Source organism: Cibotium barometz, chromosome 48 (genome assembly GCF_041138505.1).
Source record: "Cibotium barometz isolate CiBa-2024 chromosome 48, ASM4113850v1, whole genome shotgun sequence".
NCBI lineage: Eukaryota > Viridiplantae > Streptophyta > Polypodiopsida > Cyatheales > Cibotiaceae > Cibotium > Cibotium barometz.
This window is the reverse complement of record NC_141093.1, coordinates 6711225-6731144: the sequence shown is the minus strand read 5'-3', so window position 1 is coordinate 6731144 and position 19920 is coordinate 6711225. Positions and strand designations below refer to the sequence as shown.

The 19920-nt window shown below is 40.3% G+C and overlaps 1 protein-coding gene across 2 annotated transcripts; it reads left to right on the top strand.

Annotated features, from left to right (window-relative positions):
* The first annotated feature begins 13267 nt into the window (after positions 1-13267).
* On the top strand, positions 13268-18048 carry LOC147610758 (pentatricopeptide repeat-containing protein At4g39530-like). 2 transcript variants are annotated; one of them, XM_086785234.1, is made up of 2 exons: positions 13268-13390; positions 13608-18048. In XM_086785234.1, exon 2 carries the CDS (start codon positions 13912-13914, stop codon positions 17506-17508), a length of 3597 nt encoding a protein of 1198 aa, XP_086641360.1. In that variant the 5' UTR covers positions 13268-13390; positions 13608-13911; the 3' UTR covers positions 17509-18048. The 2 variants fall into 2 exon arrangements, with proteins under 2 accessions (XP_086641360.1, XP_086641361.1); XM_086785235.1 differs by having other exon boundaries at positions 13292-13390; positions 13833-18048.
* The last annotated feature ends 1872 nt before the right edge of the window (positions 18049-19920 follow it).

Sequence of the window (19920 nt, the reverse complement as noted above, 5' to 3'; positions counted from 1 at the left end):
AATACCTCTAATGAAGGGGAAGGGCTAAATATGAGCCATATTTATTTGAAACCACTATTTGTACCCACATATTTATTAGAGGTATTCATTAGAGGTGAATACCTCTAATGAAGGGGAAGGGCTAAATATGAGCCATATTTATTTGAAACCACTATTTGTACCCACATACTTCTTAAAAAATGTTTAAAAACCTCACACATTACATACACTAGTTCATTTACTTTATCCATTCACTTTCTTATTTTTAAAAAAGGGCTTGAGAGTAGATGCACAACCTATCACAATAGATTTCTAACCACTACCGCATTTTCATCATCTTCATGGGAGCACCTTGTCATTTTGAGGATTTATCCAAGGTAACTCTTCTTCACCATTTCTTGGACCCCATCTTGCATTTATTTAATTATATGAGCATTGTTCACATTTAAAAACTATAGCCTATTCCAAATGTGAAATTTTCTATTATTATTTTCTTATATATATATCTTGGTCATATGTAAGGCATGTGGGATTTTTTTTAGATTTCACCATATAAGGTGAGTAATAAGCCTAGTAGAATAAGTTTGGCAATCCAAGTTAAGGAGGGTGGGAATAATGGCTTAAATTATTTTGAATTGGGATAGTATTATAATCCACAGAGGGCCCAAAGACTTGGCATTTATTGGAATTTTCCACATGTGCACGTCTTACATCACCGAAGAGAAGGTGAGCATTATGCCTAAATAATTCAAGATTCCATTTGATATTATATACATATATGTACACTTTTTCTTCCCACCACGATGGCTTGGCAAAAAAAGTGTTAGAGACATGGGAGATCCACCAAAAGGACTTTTTTCAGGGTATACATTTTTAAATTCAAATTTTGACCATCTTCCACTCAAAATTTGGGGGCTCCTCAATCCGAGCTACACAAAAAAAGTTACAGCCAAAACAGTGGACTGCAAAAATTCTAGACAGTTTACCCAAACCTCTTCCTCACTCGTTCTCTTACCCACAATTACATTCACCACTTTGTAATGATTTCACCCCAAACCTATTTAAAATAGCCTTTGAAAATCTTGGCTCAAAAGAAATTTGTAATCATATCTTTTGAATTTTTCTCCACCATCTTGGACCTAGCAGCAATTGAGACCTAGTCCAATTACAACCTCTTCATCGAACCATTTTCACACCACTTAAATCCTTGCTAAGGTAGTCCTTGTCCACCTATAAAAGGGGACATCTATCACCATCAAAGCATAAGTTTTTCTCTTAGTCCTCAAGCTCATGCTAGCCTCTTCTTTTCCCATCACCCATACCTTCACCAAAGTCTTTGGTTTTCCTCTCTATGCTCACCGCGTCATGTGGCTCTTGCCAACATCACCCTAGGCATGTGAAATCCGTGTGTGATTAAGCCACTCTCTCTCTCTCTCTCCATGTACTTTGAGAACTAATAAGTAATCTTTAGTCTATTCCATATGTTTCAAGCCTCAATTTCCATTTATGGGTTGTGTATTTATGACATGGATGCTTCCTTTTTTGTTCTCTCGAGTTTGTTCTTCCATTGAGTTGGTTTAGGATCAAGAGCTCTCTTCTTTTTGTCTTTGTGAGTGTGTTTCTTTTGGGAGTGATAGAGGCCACCTTTCAAGAAAATCACCCTCAACGTTTGCAAATGCATCCAATTTTATGATTGTCAAATGACAATAAAATCACAGATGTTATAATATATTGGCTAACAAAGAAAATTTATTAGACACATACAATATTGTAAAAAATGAGGCATAAACATGAGAGATAACACTGTACCCACTTGACTCATGATATCCTACCACTTTAATTCTTTTTGTTCAATCATGAAACTCATGGTAAAGTTCCTTGGGCACCCAATGTTTCAATGCATATCCTTGACTAAATCACCGGGGCCCCACTTATAAGAATACACAGTAGTAGCAGGAAGTTGGATCAACACAATACAAAGCACTGAATTGTAGAAAGAAGTGGAGAGTAAACAATATTACTTCTTGTAAAAACTTGATTACAAACTGATGGCATTCACCCACCCGTGTGCTCCAAGTAAGGAGAGTTGATGGCGATCTAGATAGAATCTCAATGATTATGGATTTCCACAACTCCTCCCATATATAGGACCTCATATGGTAGGTTGGTCATCTAACACGATATATGTACTATGAACTATAAACTATGAAGTATGAACTCCTCCCATATATAGTACCTCATATGGTGGTCGTCTAACCCTACCTACAACCACATGTATTTGCGGACACGATATATGTTCTATGAACTATAAACTATGAAATATGAACTCCTCGTATCTATGAAGTATGAACTCCTCCCACATATAGTACCTCATAAGGTAGAACGGTCTCATCGGACCCTGCCCTCCCATGACTACATGTATCCACCGACATGATATATGTACTATAAACTATAAACTATGAAGTATAAAGTATAAACTCCCCGCAAGCTGAGAAAAGTGTATCCTTGATTTTCTATCGCCATGCAACTCTGATTGTCGCTCAGCAAGATTGTAGCTCCCTTTTGAGCAACACCCATGTTTCCTAAGATCCTCCTCAACCAGTCTGCTTCACATGAACCAAAGCATGATGCCTTGTACTCTTAGCCTCTATAGAAGAAAGTGCCACTATAGGCTGCTTCTCGTTGGCTGATCCAGGATGTAATTCCATACCCAATAAGAAAACAATAACTTGAAACTGATTTCCTACTATGACAATTTCCTACCCAATTTGAGTCACAAATCCAGTCAAGGAATTGCCCAAGTTGTAAGTGATGCCATACCCAATGGTACCTTTGATGTATTTTAACACCATCCCTACCTTCCAATGGTTTTCTCAGGGCTGATTGTTAGAAAGTTGGTGGTGCATTTTTTAGCCCAAATGTGATCACATTGGAAGAAAATGCTCCTCATTCAGTTATGAAGGCTGTTTTTTCTTTATCCTCTGTGGCCATCCAGACTTGATTATACCACATAGAACCCATCCAAAAATGAGGATATCTCATGACCTACCTACCAATACATCCCCAACAAGAAGTCTGTGTGAAAGGGATAGGAGGATCAATAATTGTTATTGCATTGGGTTTCTTGTAATCTATGTAGGCTCTTAGCTTCCAAAACTTCTTTGGAATGATGACTATTGGTGATAGCCATTCTGCTTTATCCATAGGATATAGGAATCCAACCTTCATCAACTTGTCTATTTCCTCGACTTGTCGTGCATAGTTTGAGTTCATCTTGTATATGCCTTCTCTGATGGGTATTACGTCATCCTTCATATTAATCTTGTGCTAGTAAAGGCTTGGGTCAATTCTTTTCATATTTAGCTCCATGAATACACGTCCTTATATGAGGTTAGCAATTCCTGTAGTTCCTTTTTCATATCTTTGCCCAATTTGGCACTTACTCTCACCATGCAAGGTTCTCTCTCATCACCACCCATATTAATTAATGTGAGCTCATTGTCCTGCACTTAGATATTATGCTTTTTTTCCTCTTCATTCAGCTATTTGAGTGTAAGAATGGTGTTGTCCTTTACTAACTCCTCTTGCCATTTTTCACTATCTTGTGATACTTCTTCATTTACTTCCTCTTATTTTCCCTTAGCACATAGCTCTTCCAGCAGAACTATCAGGACTTTGAGATCATATTTCAATATGATTCATTCCACATCTACCTCAAATATAGAGAGAGAAAGTTTGGGTTTTCCCTCAAGATTTGCTCTTCCTCATCATCCTCTATGCCTTCTAGGTAGTTTAACCCTTCTGCACATAGAGGCTAGCCATATTTACTTTATCCTTGGTTTGCCACTAACACCATGACTTCGTTTTTTCCTTGTATTATGGAGATCTAGTTAGTTTTTCAATTATGCTTGATCCTCTCGCTCCTGAGCTTCCTCTGAAACATGCAAAAATGATGATAATGTAGTTAACAACACACTATATGGTATACCTTCTCCACCTAAGAGGATAGCTCAATCTAATACAATCAAAAGTGCAACTTGAAGAGAAGATGACAAGGGGGTCCTATCCTCAAGTAACTGATATTGATAAGACTCTCTATTTTAGACAAAAGAGAGTGACTTGCAAAGTAAAGCACACTTTTTGTATTTTTATTGAAATGGAAAAGCACAAAAATACTCATGTTTAAGGATAGGCCACACACATGAGGGGGGAAGATTGCACCCATTGATAGTGTCACGCAGAGCTAAGTATTTTAATGTGTTATTTTATGTGCTATTTTCAAGCTTGGTTTACGTTGGATTTGCTGCAATTGCTTTACGTTTGAACGGTTGATTAATTCATATACGCGAGAAATTGATTCCACAAACCTAGAAGAAGATTCCTATGTTAATAACATCAGAGCATGGGCTAGGTCAATTTGTGGAAGAAATTAAAGGAAGGAAGGGAAAATTAAAGGTTAAATACAAAGGGTGTTTTTAACCCTTGGGTATTAAAAAGGCAAAGAAGGGTGGAAAACCATCAGAGCACTCAAACCCAATTTCTTTAACAAAACCACTTTTCTCTTTGCTTACCCTCTTTCAAAGGCCTCATGGATGTTAAAAGCAAGCAAGGGAATTTTTAAAACCTTGTTTCAAGCTTCTAATTGATTAATTTCATCATCACCAAGGGCTCTAGGCAACTCAAAATCTCCCTCCCTTCTTAATGTTTTACACTTATTGAAAAACCATAAGCTTTTCGATGGTCAAATGACATGGTAGAAATTTTGGGGAGTCATGCAAGGGTTCAAAATTCTGTTTTGATATTTTATTAATTTTCATAGAATTTTCATTAATGTTTTGAGCCAAAAAAAAAATTTTGTCCTAATTTAAGCCCCAAAAAATTTATAATTGCCCCCAAAATCTAATAAAAGCCCCCAAAAAATGAGCAAAAAAATTCTTCTTCGTTTTCAAGTTGAATTTCAGTTTTTAAGTGGCAAGCAAAGTGAAGAGATCAGTTTTGACCATATTTTAACCTACACTCAAGACTCTTAAACCTAGATGTTGAACCCATATGGTCTTGATTGAAAAAATTGTGAAGCAAGACTCAAGTTTGACCTTCATACAAAGTGTTTGCTCAAATTAAACACAAATTCAAGCCATTTCGAGAGTATTGAGCTAAGTCAAATTTGTGTCCTTTATTCATTTACCAATTATTTACTCCACTTTCTTTATTTATTTATCTACTTATTTACACAAAATGGCTTATTTACTTATGTTACCCATAATGCAAGATTAAATTGTTGGACTTTATAGGCAAATAGCAACTGAGTGTGATCATAAGCATGAAATAGAACCATTGTATCAAATGTTCTAAGTGTGATCATGATTTTTTCGATTTTAATGAAGAGGAAAGTAATCAAAATTCGTGATGCCCTGTTGAGGCCACATTGCATGCCCATAGAGTTCACGAAAAGAACTCATGAATTAGCAAAAAGGCATTCACTTTCCAAAATTATAGTAGAAGGAAAGACACTTGTGTACTTATTACCTTTTTTGCCTCAATGAGCTAGATGATTACTTTTCATGTGCAAAAATATAGAAAAAAGAGAAGATTAAATGTACTTGCAATCATTTGATTGAAAGTGATGCTTTATGGTGGAATGTGATTAAATGGGGCAATCATCAATCTAGTACATATGGAAATAATTCCATAAGCTTTTGAAGAAACATTTTCTTCCTTCATAATACAAGACTAAATCTCATCACAATGATGGGATACTCTACACTTATGATTGTGTGGACAGGAATCAGTTAAATAAAGCATGAGGTAGGTCGTCCATAAAGTAGACATAGAACTTAATAACAAAAGATCATAATACGCATTTGGTTCGGAGTGAGTTTCAACACTAAGATGATTAACAAGAACTAATAAAGTATTCTCCTTATTTATTATAGCCCTCTTAGCTTGGGTTCAAATCAAGAGATGACCTAATTTACTCTTTGTCTGATGCTTAAGATACATTTCTTTTTCATCTTTCATTAACCACATTGTATAAGTGTCGTAATCAATTTGAGGATTATGCTCATGTCTCCATGGTATTCTTAAAATAATATCAACACCTTGTAAAGGAGCAACTATAAGTGTTCTCTTTTACCTTATTGGATTCAATTTTAATTCTAGATCCTTAACCTCTCTATTGCAATTTTACCTAGTTCCTTGAATGCAGGCTTTCACTTTATAACTAGAGTGTGATAAATAGATTCAATGTCCTTAATGCCTTTTTAGAAATGAAATCATGTGAACTACCAAATCGAGAATGCATTTTCTTTTATCTTTCCTTGAATTATCAACAAAGCATGAATAGGAACCTTACCTTCTTCCAAATAGTTAGGATCATAGTTACCCTCTTGCTTGAGTAAATCTCATCATCATTTTCTTCAATCATGTTGACAACACAAGACACATGTGTGGGATTTTTTTTGTTCTCACAGGACAATTTGGTGTGAATGTGTCCCTTCTTGGTGTGAATGTGTCCCTTCTTTGTGACATCTAAAACACTTGATAATACGATTCTTTATCTTGACACTTGAGGGTTTGTTGTTTATATCTTTCCAAACATCTCCTTTGGCCACATCTTTAGATTTGTTCATCCTAGATCTATCAAAATTACTCAAATATAGAGTGTTTAAAAAAATTTCCATAAGAACTATCATGCATAACTATCTTGCATTCTAGAATCTTTAAAAGAAGAAGAGGGTTTAGAAAAGTTTCCATAAAGACTACCCTGCATTCTAGAATCTTTAGAAGAAAAAGTTTTATGTTGAGAATTGAGAGAAAGATCCACAATAGAGCTGAGATTATGAGGATGAAACATATTAGCATCTCCCATAATGGTAGGCTTAAGACTGGCAACATATTTTTTCTTTGCTCTTTCTTCAACCTTCTTGATCACTTGAACCTACAATAAGATATTCTAGAATTTGTCGATGTATGCCTACACATTTTCTTTCTCCGAGTTGCTAAGTGGAAAAACAGACACATTGCAGAGATAGCACAAGCATTGACGGCAGAGAAGAATATGTTGCATAGCTATTGGACTGAGGCTGTGTCTACAGCAGTTTATATCATGAACAAGCCTCCTACTGCAACCATACATGATGTAACGCCAAAGGAGAAGTTTACTGGCAAGAAACCTGATTTATCTCACTTGAAAGTTTTTGGATGTATTGCATATGTGCATGTGCCAGATGAGTTGCGTCCTAAGATCCAAAAGCAAAAAAATGTATATTTATTGGGTATTCCCTTGAGCAAAAGGGATATAGAGGTATAATCCTACTACATATGAATTGAGGGTAAACAGGGATGTTGTATTTGATGAGATGAGTAGCTGGTATGCTATTGAAAAAGATGTTGTTGGGGCTGATGTAAGTGGAAATGTGGTTGCACAGAATGCAAGTCAGCAATCACAGTCATTGAGTGGACCAGGAGAGTCCTCATCTAGCGGTTCTGTTGATAGACCATGGAGTGGTAGGCTGCATCATAATACCAGTCTTGAAAATGTAGTTGGTACATCACATAAAGGCAAAGAGAAAGTGGTTGAGCCCCTTGGTATGCCTGATATTTCTGCAGGGCATTCTCTTGTTGATGGAGATTTTAGTGGCTCGGAGATGAGCCTTGATGAGGAGCTTGGGATTCCAGCAATGAGGACACGTGGTGTGAAGAAGGCTATGGAAGCCATGAATGCAAAGTTACAAAGATTTGGAAGAGTCAAAAACCCTATCCAGAGGTTGACTTATGATGGTTATTTGTGGCAGATCACTATGCTTATATGGCAAAAGTTGTGCAGGTCGTAGAACCCATATGTTTTGATGAGGCTATTGGAAATGTGTGTTGGGAGAAAGCTATGGATGAGGAGATGGATGCATCGTATGGAAATAAGACTTGGGATTTGGTGCCATTGCTTGAAGGTAAGAAAGCTGTTGGCTGTAAGTGGGCGTATAAGGTGAAACATAACAGTGATGGCAGCATACGCAGGTATAAGGCTAGATTGGTAGCCAAAGGATATGCGCAGACACATGGGATTGATTATGAGGAGACATTTACCCCAGTTGCAAAGATGTAAGTTGTGAGAGTTGTGATTGCGGTGGCTGCCAACTAAAGGTTGGTTTTTCCACAGATGGATGTAAAAAATGCATTCTTGCATGGTGACTTACAAGAAGAAGTGTATATGGATCAACCACTGGGTTTTGAGGATACAGGTCACTAAGAGTATGTATGTAAGCTTCGTAAGGCCTTGTATGGGCTGAAGCAAGCTCCACGAGCATGGCATGACAAGATTGTTGAGTACCTTGTCACTATTGGTTTTCATATGGTAGATGCAGATCACTCTTTGTTGCACAAGAGTGATAAGGGTATTGTGATCATCACCATATATGTAGATGATCTTATTGTTGGGGGTGGCACTTTGGATGAGATTGAGCATGTGAAAAGTCTTCTCAAAATGAAGTTTGAGATGAAGGATTTGGGAGATCTGCGCTACTATTTGGGAATTGAGGTCATGCACACCTGATGGTATTTGGCTATCTCACAGAGAGGACAGTATGTATTGGACATGTTGTCTAAGTATGCGATGGGTGGTTGATTGTAAGTCAATCTTGGTGCCATTAGATCAAAATGACAAGCTAAGTGCAGATGCAGGTTATGTGCTTGGAGGATCCCACTATGTATAGGAAGATTGTGGGGAGTTTGATCTGTCATGATCAGCAAGCCAGATTTGATTTACATTGTTGGCTTAGAGAGCTAGTTTATGCAGGTTCTGCGCAAACCACATCTTGATAGTGTGTGATGCACACTTTGGTATTTGAGGGCCACTATTGATTATGCATTGTTTTATGCAGCAGGTGTACCATTGGAGCTATATGGGTACACAGATGTAGATTGGGCAGGTAGCATCTGAGACAGGAGATCTACTAGTGGATTTATGTTTTCATTGGGGAGTGCTGTTGTGACATGGAGCAGCCCACAGTTGCCTTGTCGAGTACAGAGGCAGAGTACAGAGGAGCTGCGGTGGCAGCGTGTGAGGTAGCTTGGTTACACAAGTAGCTTGGTTACACAAGCTACTTGTGTGCTAATTTGGGGTTGCATGTGGAGAGAAAGGTTGTCATATATTGTGACAATCTTAGTAGTATAGAGTTGGCCAAGAACCCAATTTTCCATGCACAGACAAAACACATTGAGGTACATTACCACTTCATCAGGGAGAGAGTCTTGGGGCAGGCGACATCGACTTGGCCTACATCAGCACATAGGATTAGGTCGTTGACATCACGAAGGCCTTGGGAGCTGAGAAGCTCCGAAGATTTCGAGATATGCTTTGAGTTCATGAGCTGGAGTTAAGCTTAAGGGGGAGTGTTGAGATGTCAAGCTCAACATGAGCTGACACTCACGAGGCGCCTGCATGACCGTTCGGCATTTATATCACTGGCGGGTTTGGTAGCTGGCACCGACATATCTTCGCCAGAGATTCTATAGCTAGATTACACCGATTAGTCCACCCCTACCCACTCCTCTTAGCGTGTTCACATTATGGACCGCTTTTATATACTCTATTATGTGTGTTAGTCACTTTATCTTCTTTGTAGACCTCTTTTGTTGTGTGAAGAAGAAGAAGAAGTTTCAGCCTCTCACCTTGTGTGCTCTCTTCTAGGGTTTGTGTGAGTGTGTGTGTGCTTGCAAGAGCTCAATCTCTCTTCTCCCCTGCATCTTTTTAGATAGTAGGATGATCTAGTCAGAGCAGAGAAGAGAGCTCAATCTCTCTTCTCCCCTGCATCTTTTTAGATAGTAGGATGATCTAGTCAGAGAAGAAGGTGGAGCAGAAACTTACCTTACCATACACAAGAATGCTACGAGAATGCTACTAGGTAGAAAAAAGGCCACAAGTCATGGAACACATGGAGAGACTGGCTCTCGACAGGTTGACAGCTCTTCCCACATGGAGGCCAAACCTTAGTACATGTTTCTAATTCATTTCTTTGCATGACACCCATCTCTTTGTAGGTACTTTAGGGATACCATAGGTGCAGACTTGACTCTAGTCCTAACTCTAGATGATGTTCGAGAAGCCTTGCACTTGCCCAGAGCAACCAAACCCTACCAGAAGCTTAGTGCTGCATATGGCATGGTCAAAGATATTATCACAGGACCTATCAAGGATGGCGTGAAGTGGGAAGACATCTCTCATCCTTACTTAGATAACCCTGGTAGAGTTCTCACCATGTTCACAAACCTCAAGTGGACCAATAGATATAGTCAATGCACCCTCTTCCTACTTGCCCATTTAAAGCATGAACTGGGCACTTGACTCTGCAGTAAGATCTAAGCATATCTTCAATAATATGATTTACCCTCTTAGTCTGTACAGCTATCTTGCCCATTTAAAGCATGAACTGGGCACTTAATTGTGCAGTAAGATCTAAGCATATCTTCAATAATGTGATTTACCCTCTCAGGCTGTCCAGCTATCTCAGGATGATAGGTTGTACTACTCATATCTAAGTGAGTGCCCATGGCCTTAAATAAAGTGGTCCAAAACCAAGCATTGTTCTTATCGTTGACGATGCAGTGAGGTAATCCATGAAGCCTTACTATTTCTCTTACAAAGATATGGGCGATATCATCTTAACTAGTAGCAAATGGGCTACCTTAAGTAATCTAACCCCATTACAACCACGAGGGAATTATATCTACCTTATACTGTTGGGAGTCCAGTGATAAACTCTATACTGATACATTCCCACTTTGATTGTGGAATCTCTATATACTGATACATTCCCACTTTGATTGTGGAATCTCTATATACTGATACATTCCCACTTTGATTGTGGAATCTCTAATAAGAGATGAAGCTTCCTTGGAAGCTTAACTCTTTTAGCTTTGATGTTCTAATAAGAAAGGCATTGCTTTACGTAATTTAATATAATTGAGAGTTCAATGATGAAGTCCATAGTAATACATTTCCACTTTGTCTATGGAGTCTCTAAGGAATGAAGCTTCCTTGGAAGCTTTGATCATCTGAGAAGAAAGGCATTGGTTTACATAATTCAATACATCCCTCTTTAAACTAGGCAAAAAAAAATTGCTTTTAACTGAAGCAGAGGTCTTTACAAAAATCGGGTGCTCTTTCTAAAGGGTTATCATGTGCTTTCTAATCTCCTCGTTGAAGGGAATGCATAACCTTCTATGATAAACCAAGCATCCCTCTTCCAAGTTAAAGCCTTCAAGCTTTGAATCCCTATTATTAGAGATTGAAGCTTGCACAATTGCTTGAAAATAAGGATCTTGATCAAGAAGTCCCCTAACGTACTTTGGAAGCAAATTAGAGGGTGGCCATACTAAAATCTTAACGACTAAGAGCACCAGCTAGTACATTTTCCTTATCAGGATAAAATTTTATTTCAAAATCAAACTCTTGAAGTAGTTCAATTCGTCTCCTCTACCTCATGTTAAGAACAGACTGAGAGAAGGTCCTCTTTAAGCTTTTGTGATGATTAGTATAGTTAATTGGAAGTAATGCCCCCAGAGCTTCAGTACATGAACCATTACCAAAATCTTCAAATCATGGGTAGAGTAACTCTCCTCTTGCAGTCAAAACTTTCAAGATTCATATGCAAATGGGTGGCCTTGTTGCCCCACCAAGACAGCGCTAATATCAGTATCGCTATCTTCTCAAAACTACTTTGAGATTCTGGCATCCACTATAGTGGTAGCCCCTTCTTGAGCATAGTCTTTTTTTACAAAGATTCTACACCATTTTGTTAAAAAGGTGTTTATACAAATGATTATATGTTGTATTATTAGTTTTGATTGATCTTACATGCTCTAAGCTATTAATTTCACAATGAATGAACAAAAAATATGCATGAACTAAAAATCACAACTTCCTCACTCTAATTCACACCTAATGGAGCCTTGTTGATTTTTTCCGGAGTGGATTCTACTTTGAATTACAAATGCTAAGCTATTCCTTGGCTTAATGCAACGAAATCAAAGCCTTCAAAATTATGCAAAAGGCCAATGAAATCAGGGTTTTCCCCTTCCTATGTATGTAAATAGATAATACAAGAAACAAGCTTTAAAACAACAACCTACACACATCTAAAACTCCAACATAGCTAAAGCAAGTGTCATTTGGTCTTGCCTTCGAGCCGCAATGCAACTCCCTGATGTGGGTGCACTAGCTCATCCTCACTTTGTTGTCACATCAGAATGCTCCACGGCTATGGGAGTGAAGGAAGAGCTCTCTTTGCCTAGATGGAGGGCAAGAAGAGAATGACCTTTGTGGTGGGTGTCTCTCACAAAAGGCAGATGAAGGGGAAGCTCATGAGAGGGAGCAACCTGCAAGCAAACTTATTCGAGCAAGAAACCATGTAAACCATCTAGCATGCAATAATCAAATAGAGCACAAGCAAGAGAGAGAAAAGAAGAGAAGGCTCACAAGTATTCTATTGCAAGGGAATGAATGTATATTGCTTATTGTTTAAATTGACTTATACATAAGTGACTAGCACACTAGGCCGACTAAAACTTAGAAATGGTTCGGCCACTATTACTAATCCCTTAGACTTTTCCTATTTGATATCATGGTAAGGCCATTTTATATATTACAACACCGTCTTACAAAAGGCAGGTGCTCGTTCGAGCGAGTAAGATGGCAAATAGCCTTCGCCTTATGGTAGGATGGGCGCGTGAAACTTTATATATTACAACACCGTCTTACAAAAGGCAGGCGCTCGTTCAAGCGAGTAAGATGGCAAATAGCCTTCACCTTACAATAGGATGGGTGGGTGAAACCATGTTAACAAGTGAAGTGGTTCGGTGTCTATAAAGGAAAGCCACCCTAATAGGAGAGACTAGCTTTCTTTTATGGTCCTTTGATGACTTGTCATGTGATATATATTTCTTTAACCATATAAAAATTTCATGTTTAATAGTTTTTTTTAAAATTTAAATGCTTTTAACAGGCAAAATTTTTGGATGAATGTAAAAAAAATACACTTAACAAAATGGGCAAGCAACCATCAAAAGGCATGATTTTGTAAATGATTTCAAGCTTGCAAACTATATACAAAGGACAATATTTCCACTTTAACCTACAAACTTTATTTTTTCAATTTTGGAAATCCTGCAAACTTTAAGATACTAAAGTTTAAATTTAGCTCAAAAAATCTGCAAATTCTAGGGAAAAACCCTTTTTTTTTTTTGAAGCTGCAAGTTTTAGGATACGTTTAGAAAATGTTATGAGGATGGATACGTTTAAATTTTTTGTTTTGTTTAGGGATGACTGGTGTGGGTGTTTGAATGATTGGGTAACGCCCATGATATGTACCACTCACAATTGGAGTCGAGAGTCAGTGGATTCTGCTCGCCAGCCCTGGTAATCCACTTCCCTTTCAATCTATCCGATATTACACCATAAAGCAGCACATTTCATTCCATTTTTAAAACTCTGAACAGTTCAAAACCCTAGCGAGAGCTTAAATAGACAAAAACTCTAATTATCAGGGCTCAAGAGAATTTGGGTAGTGTCAGAGAGTAAGATTAGAATTGAAGAGTAGCTGAAATACCTAAATGATCGTTTAATAATCAAACAGGAGCCCTATTGAGGGTTTAGCAGCATGAGACAGGACTTCTTATCATGTTTTCAGAGGGTTAAGTGCAAATTCAAGTTTAAATGTCCCAATCAGGGATTGATTGTTTGAAAGAAATTCTAAAGAGGCTGATCAAGGAATTCTGACCAGCTTTTATGAGGCTTTAAATTCAAATCTTAGGCGAATTACCGTATTGCGTGTTTGGAAACCCTAATAAGGGCTTAACAGGATGGGACAGGAACCCTGCTCAGGGCTTTTCCGAGGGTTGAACTGCAAATCCAAGCTGGTTTAAGAGGTACTTTCTGGAATGCTGAGCTCAGAAGAGGCACTTGCCTCGTTTGAGCAAGTGCCCTCTGTGCAGAGTTTCATAGACATCCTGCAGCATTGCAGGAGAAAGAAGAATCTACCCTACGCCAAGCGTGTGCATCTGCGCATGTGTGATAGTGGCCTGGAAGCCCATGCTGCCTTGGGGAACCACCTTGTTCCCATGTTTGTGGAATGTGGGAGCTTGCTAGATGCCCAGCAGGCTTTCTACCGGCTCGCCCTCCGGAATGAGTTCTCTTGGACCTCTCTCATGCAAGGGTACATTGAATGCGGACACCTTGAGATTGCCCTTGACCTCTACCACATCATGCAAGAAGATTCGGTGCCTCCTAGCAGGTTTACTTACATGGCTCTGCTAAAAGCCTGTGCGAGGTCAAAATGTGTGGAGCAAGGCCGACAATTGCATGCTGACATTGCTGATAAAGGGCTGCAGTTAGACCTCTTCTTTGGTAACACTCTGGTGGATATGTATGCCAAATGTGGCTGCTTCAAAGAAGCACTAGAAGTATTTGCTCAGCTCCCAGTTCGAGATGTGATCTCATGGACTGCACTGATAGCGGGATATGTTGAGCATGGCCTAATCATGGAGGCACTAGACTGTTTTGAGCAGATGCAAGCTGAGGATGTCTTACCAGATGCTGTCACATTTAGTTGCATATTAAAAAGCATTGGCAGCATGGGATACATAGACTGGGGCTGGAAAGTACACGTGGAGATTGCCAAGAATGGTCTTGAAACAGATCCTTCTGTTGGCAGCTCTCTCGTAGATATGTATGCCAGATGTGGGTCACTTGCAGAATCATGTGAGGTGTTTGACAACCTGCCAGGTCGAGATGTAGCGTTGTGGAATGCTCTGATTGCAGGCTATGCCGAAGGTGGCTTTGGTGAGCAAGCACTGTTGTGTTTGGAACAGATGCGATCGGAACAGGTTTCTCCAAATGCCGTCACATACATCTACTTCTTGAGGGCTTGTGGTGCCATTGGAGCCCTTGAAAAAGGCAGGGAATTACATACTGACATTCCTGAACAAGAACTTAAACAGGATTCTTTTGTAGGCAATGCCTTGGTGGATATGTACGCCAAATGCAATTCCCTTTGGGAAGCGCGTGAAGTCTTGGGCAAGCTGCCAATTCGAGATGTTGTCTCATGGAACACCCTAATCACTGGGTATGTTGAACATGGGCTCAGTGAGGAAGCACTGAACTGTTTCCAGGAAATGCAGTTGGACGGGATGTCTCCTAATGCTGTCACACTTGTTTGTGGCTTGAAGGCTTGTAGTACCATAGGAGCTGTAGGCAAGGGTTTAGAGTTACATTCTGAGATTGCTAAGAGGGAACTCGAAAGAGAACGCCTTGTGGGAAACACTTTAGTGGATATGTATGCTCGATGTGGCTTACTTGCTGAAGCACGAGCAGTGTTTGATAAGCTGCTTGGGCGAGATGTAGTGTCATGGACAGCTTTGATCGCAGGATATGCCGAACAGGGGCTTGGTGAGAAAGCTTTAGCCTGTCTGGAACGTATGCAACTAGAAGGTGCTTCTCCAGATGCTATCACACTTGTGTGTGGCTTGAAAGCTTGTATAAGCATAGGAGCCATAGACAGGGGGCAAAAATTACATGCTGAGATTATGGAGGAGGGATTTGAGGAGAATTTTTTCATTGGAAACACACTAGTGGATATGTATTCCAAGCATGGCATGTTCGTAGAAGCTTCAGAAATGCTGGGCACACTGCCAGTTCGAGATGTTGTTTCATGGAATGCACTTATTGCAGGATATGCTGAACAGGGACTTGGGGAAGAAGCACTGAGCTGTTTTTTGCAGATGCAAATGGAGGGTACGCCCCCAGATTCTGTCACATTTGTTTGTATTTTAAAAGCTTGTAGTAGCATAAGCTCTGTAGATAGGGGCCGAGAGATGCACAGTGAGATTGTGAGGAAGGGATTTGAAAGAGACACTTACGTGGACAATACATTGGTGGATATGTATGCAAAATGTGGCTTTCTTGCAGATGCCCAACAACTGCTTGTTGAAAGGCCAGTCCAAGATGGAGTCGCTTGGACTGCGCTGGTTGCAGGATATGTCGAACAAGGGTTCTGTGAGGAAGTGCTGGACTGTTACCAACACATGGTATCAAAAGGTGTTTCTCCTGATGGGGTATTTTTTGTTTGCAGCCTGAAAGCTTGTGGCAGCATTGCAGCCCTTGACAAGGGCCAAGAACTACACATTGAGATTCTCAAACATGGACTTGAACAAGATCATTTTGTTGGAAACATTCTAGTGGACATGTATGCCAAATGTGGCTCACTTGAAGAGGCACAGGATGTCTTTGACAAGCTGCCAGATCGAGATGTGATCTCGTGGACAGCACTCATTGCAGGATATGCTGAACAAGGGTTTGCTGAGCAAGCACTGAAATGCTTGGAAGGGATGCAATCAGAGGGTATATTACCAGATGCTGTCACACTTATCAGCTGCTTGGAAGCCTGTGCTAGATTGTCAGCCATAAATACTGGCAGAGAATTGCATGCCGAGGTAGTTAAGAAGGGATTAAACATAGATCCTTATGTGGGCAACACATTAGTGGACATGTATGGCAAATGCGGATCTGTTGCAGAAGCACAGCAAGTGTTTGACAAGTTGTTGATCCAAGACAGAGTGTCATGGAATGCACTGATTGCAGGATATGCTGAGCATGGGCATGGTATGGAAGCACTGCAGTGCTTTCAACAAATGCAACTGCAGGGTGTCTCTCCGGATGAGGTCTCATGGAATGGAGTGATCCTTGGCTTTGCTGAGCAAGAAGAAAGTGGTAAAGCTTTTGAACTTTATGCACAATTGCAGCAGCAAGGTTTGCCACCAAATATCATCATTCTGGCTAGCCTCCTGAAAGCCTGTAGCAACACGGAAGCCTTAGAGAATGCCAGAAAAATCCATGCTCAAGCCTACAGTGTTGGTGGATTTGAAGCTTTTGAAGTAAATTTGGCAACTGCTCTTGTTGATATCTACAGTAAATGTGGAAACATGGTTGATGCTCAGCAGGTATTTTACGCAATGCCCACAAGGGTCCTTTCTGCATGGAATGCATTGATTTCTGGGTATGCTCGTGTAGGGGAAAATGAACTTGCTTTTGCCATGTTTGAGAGCATGAGGGATGAAGGTGTGCAGCCAAATGATGTCACCTTTCTGAGTGTTCTCACTGTTTGCTGTCATGCCGGTTTATTGGAAAGGGGCCAGCGTTACTTCACGGCTATGAGCAAAGAGTGTGGTATTGCCCCAAGCATCAAACACTACACATGCATGATTGACCTCCTTGGCCGTGCAGGTCGTCTAGATGAGACTCTGAAGATGATAGAAAAGATGCCTTTCACACCTGATTTCGTGGTGTGGAGTACGGTTTTGGCTTCATGCCAGAAGTGGGGTAATGTAGAGCTTGGAAGAAAGGCATTCGAACAGGCAGTGAGATTGGACGAAAAGCATGCTGCATCATTTATCATGATGTCTAACCTCTATGCGGATGTGGAGATGTGGGAGGAGATGAAGAAGATTGAGGCAATGAGAGTTCAACTTAACATGAATTAACATGAGATTTATGCATGCTCATGCACATGTACATGATAGAATGGTACTATTTGATGGCAAGGAGAAAATGTTCCAGTCAGCATGCATTTTTAACAGACCAGTTGGCTACTTCTAGTTTTTTGCTCCAAAACCCGATAGCCTGTTGCAGTTGAACCATTGTCTTTTTGTCAATAGAACCAAGCAGAAGCCTGTCATCGTAAGTGACAGAACCAGCAGTTGGAGAATCTTTGTCAGGACTCAGGGCCTTGTCCATATGGAACAATAGCTCCCACACATTGCACATTGAGCTCCAGGAGGACTCTTGCTTGCATGCTGGAATCAGTGTAAGTGGCTCTTGACAGCTACCATACTTCGATTTCCTTGTGGGCGGCCTACAGAGTTGGAAATGACCAGTGTACAGAAGCTCCTCCTCTCGCTAGAGTTTCGCTCAGTTTCGTACGTCTTATTGTTGTACAAAGGATCAAGTATGTATACTTAAGGCGAGATTGCAAAGTTTTTAAAAACCCTCCACACACCAGTGATGTGAGGATTTTCTTAAAAGTCACACCTCACAGGATAAGTAGGATATTGAAGCCACAAGGCATTGCACTAATATAGGGGGCCCTTGTACAGTTTACATAGAGTCAAGGACTTTCATCTCTCTTTCATGAAGACTCTTCCATGTAGCTGTAAACTATGGAGTTTTTGAGAGATGATAAATGGATGGGCAGTTGAAGAATTTTTATTTCCAAACTAGCTTGCTTCCTTTGAGCTCAGGAGCAGAAAGGAAAGACGGGAAGTGGATCCTGGAAGCAAGCCTGTACAAGACACCACATGCAACCTGATTGGTGAGTCTTCTAGAAAGAGGGACAGGTCTCCCCCTCTCGTGAAGATGGTAGAGACTACCCCTCCTTCTCCCCCCCCCTTCACAGACCAAAGATGTCAATGCAGGTTTCCTTAATGCTAATAAGGGATCTCTTAAGAAAGAGGCCCAATCAAAAGGTGTTGAAATACCTAATAAGTTTGCTATACTGGGAGATCAAGGTCCCGGTTTCAATCTACCGGATGCATGATGTCTATCTGCGGATGCACATGAGCCCATGCGATGCTATGGGAGGGGCATGGGTTCCCCAAGTAAAAGGAAGGAATGCGTAAGACTATGGGAAATGTACTTCTTATGTTGCAGGAATTGAAATCAGGGGAGAATTCTCCGGAAACCCTAGGGAAGGGTGGAAACTCTGCTTACATTAATGCCGCATATATAGCAGGGGAGGCAGGACAGCCATTTTTGTTATGGGTGGTTGAACTGGCAGCCTTCAGGAGATCTGGGATAGATGCATAATCTAGTAAGAAATTCGGAAAAATTGAGGCTCAGAGATGGATGCATAATCTGCTCTGCTAATTTCAGCAAGAAATTCGGAAAAATTGAGGCCCAGAAAAATAGTGGACCTCTGCAGCTGAAAATGCTAGAAGAGCTATGTTGGTAACTCTTGCTGATTCTCCAAATGACCCAATGATTATGGTGTTCCTTGCTGATACTAATTCCTGTAGGATGAGGAGCAGAAAAAGGTAGAGAGTGCACAAGAATACATTCTAAGAAGAAGTGGAAAAATCTTTTGGTCTTGACGGTGTAGGGAATGGCCATCGGGAGGCCATCCACGGGACTAAATGACACATTATGAATCAGGAGGGATCTAAGGCTGAAAAGAGGCGTCGCGATCTTGCCTAATCTAGACCGTTGGATTCCCGTCGGGCAAGTGAACTCAGGGTATACCATGGGGATTTTTGGGACTTAGAAAATTTTGAAAGGGCTGAGCTCAATACAAAAGAGGATTCGAACTTGGAACCATCCGCTTAAACTTTGAACATCTAACCACTATGCTATACTTTCTAGCAGGTTGTGGAGAGTTTTTTTAAATTTAAATCTTGATATTTTGGTCCCTAGTTTATTTTCTTACCGGAAAATGTTTCCCTAGTTCACTTTCTTGTCGGAAAAGGTCTCCCTAGTTCACCCTAGTTTACCATCGAGTTTACCCGCAGTTCACTCGTAGTTCACTTGGAAATCCAACGGTGTTAATCAAATCCCGATCGCGACGCCTCTTTTCAACCATAGATCCTTCTTGATTCATGATGTGTCACTTAGTCATGAAGGCCATCCCCGGTCGTCATGGTCGTGTGGAGGAGGAGGTCAGATGCTCAGAAATTCAGTAGTCAGACTGGAGTTACACATGGCAACATTTTTTGCATTCCAGATTCTGGGCGCTGAGTTGGCAACATCTTCTGCATTCCATCTTCTGGGCGCTGAGTTGGCAGCATCTGCTGCATTTCGTATTCCCACTGCTGAGGTGGCAGGAGCTGATGAATTGCTGCAACTGATTTCGTTTTTTACAGCCTTGTGAGCTGAGATTCACCCTCTGCTGATCCACGACCATG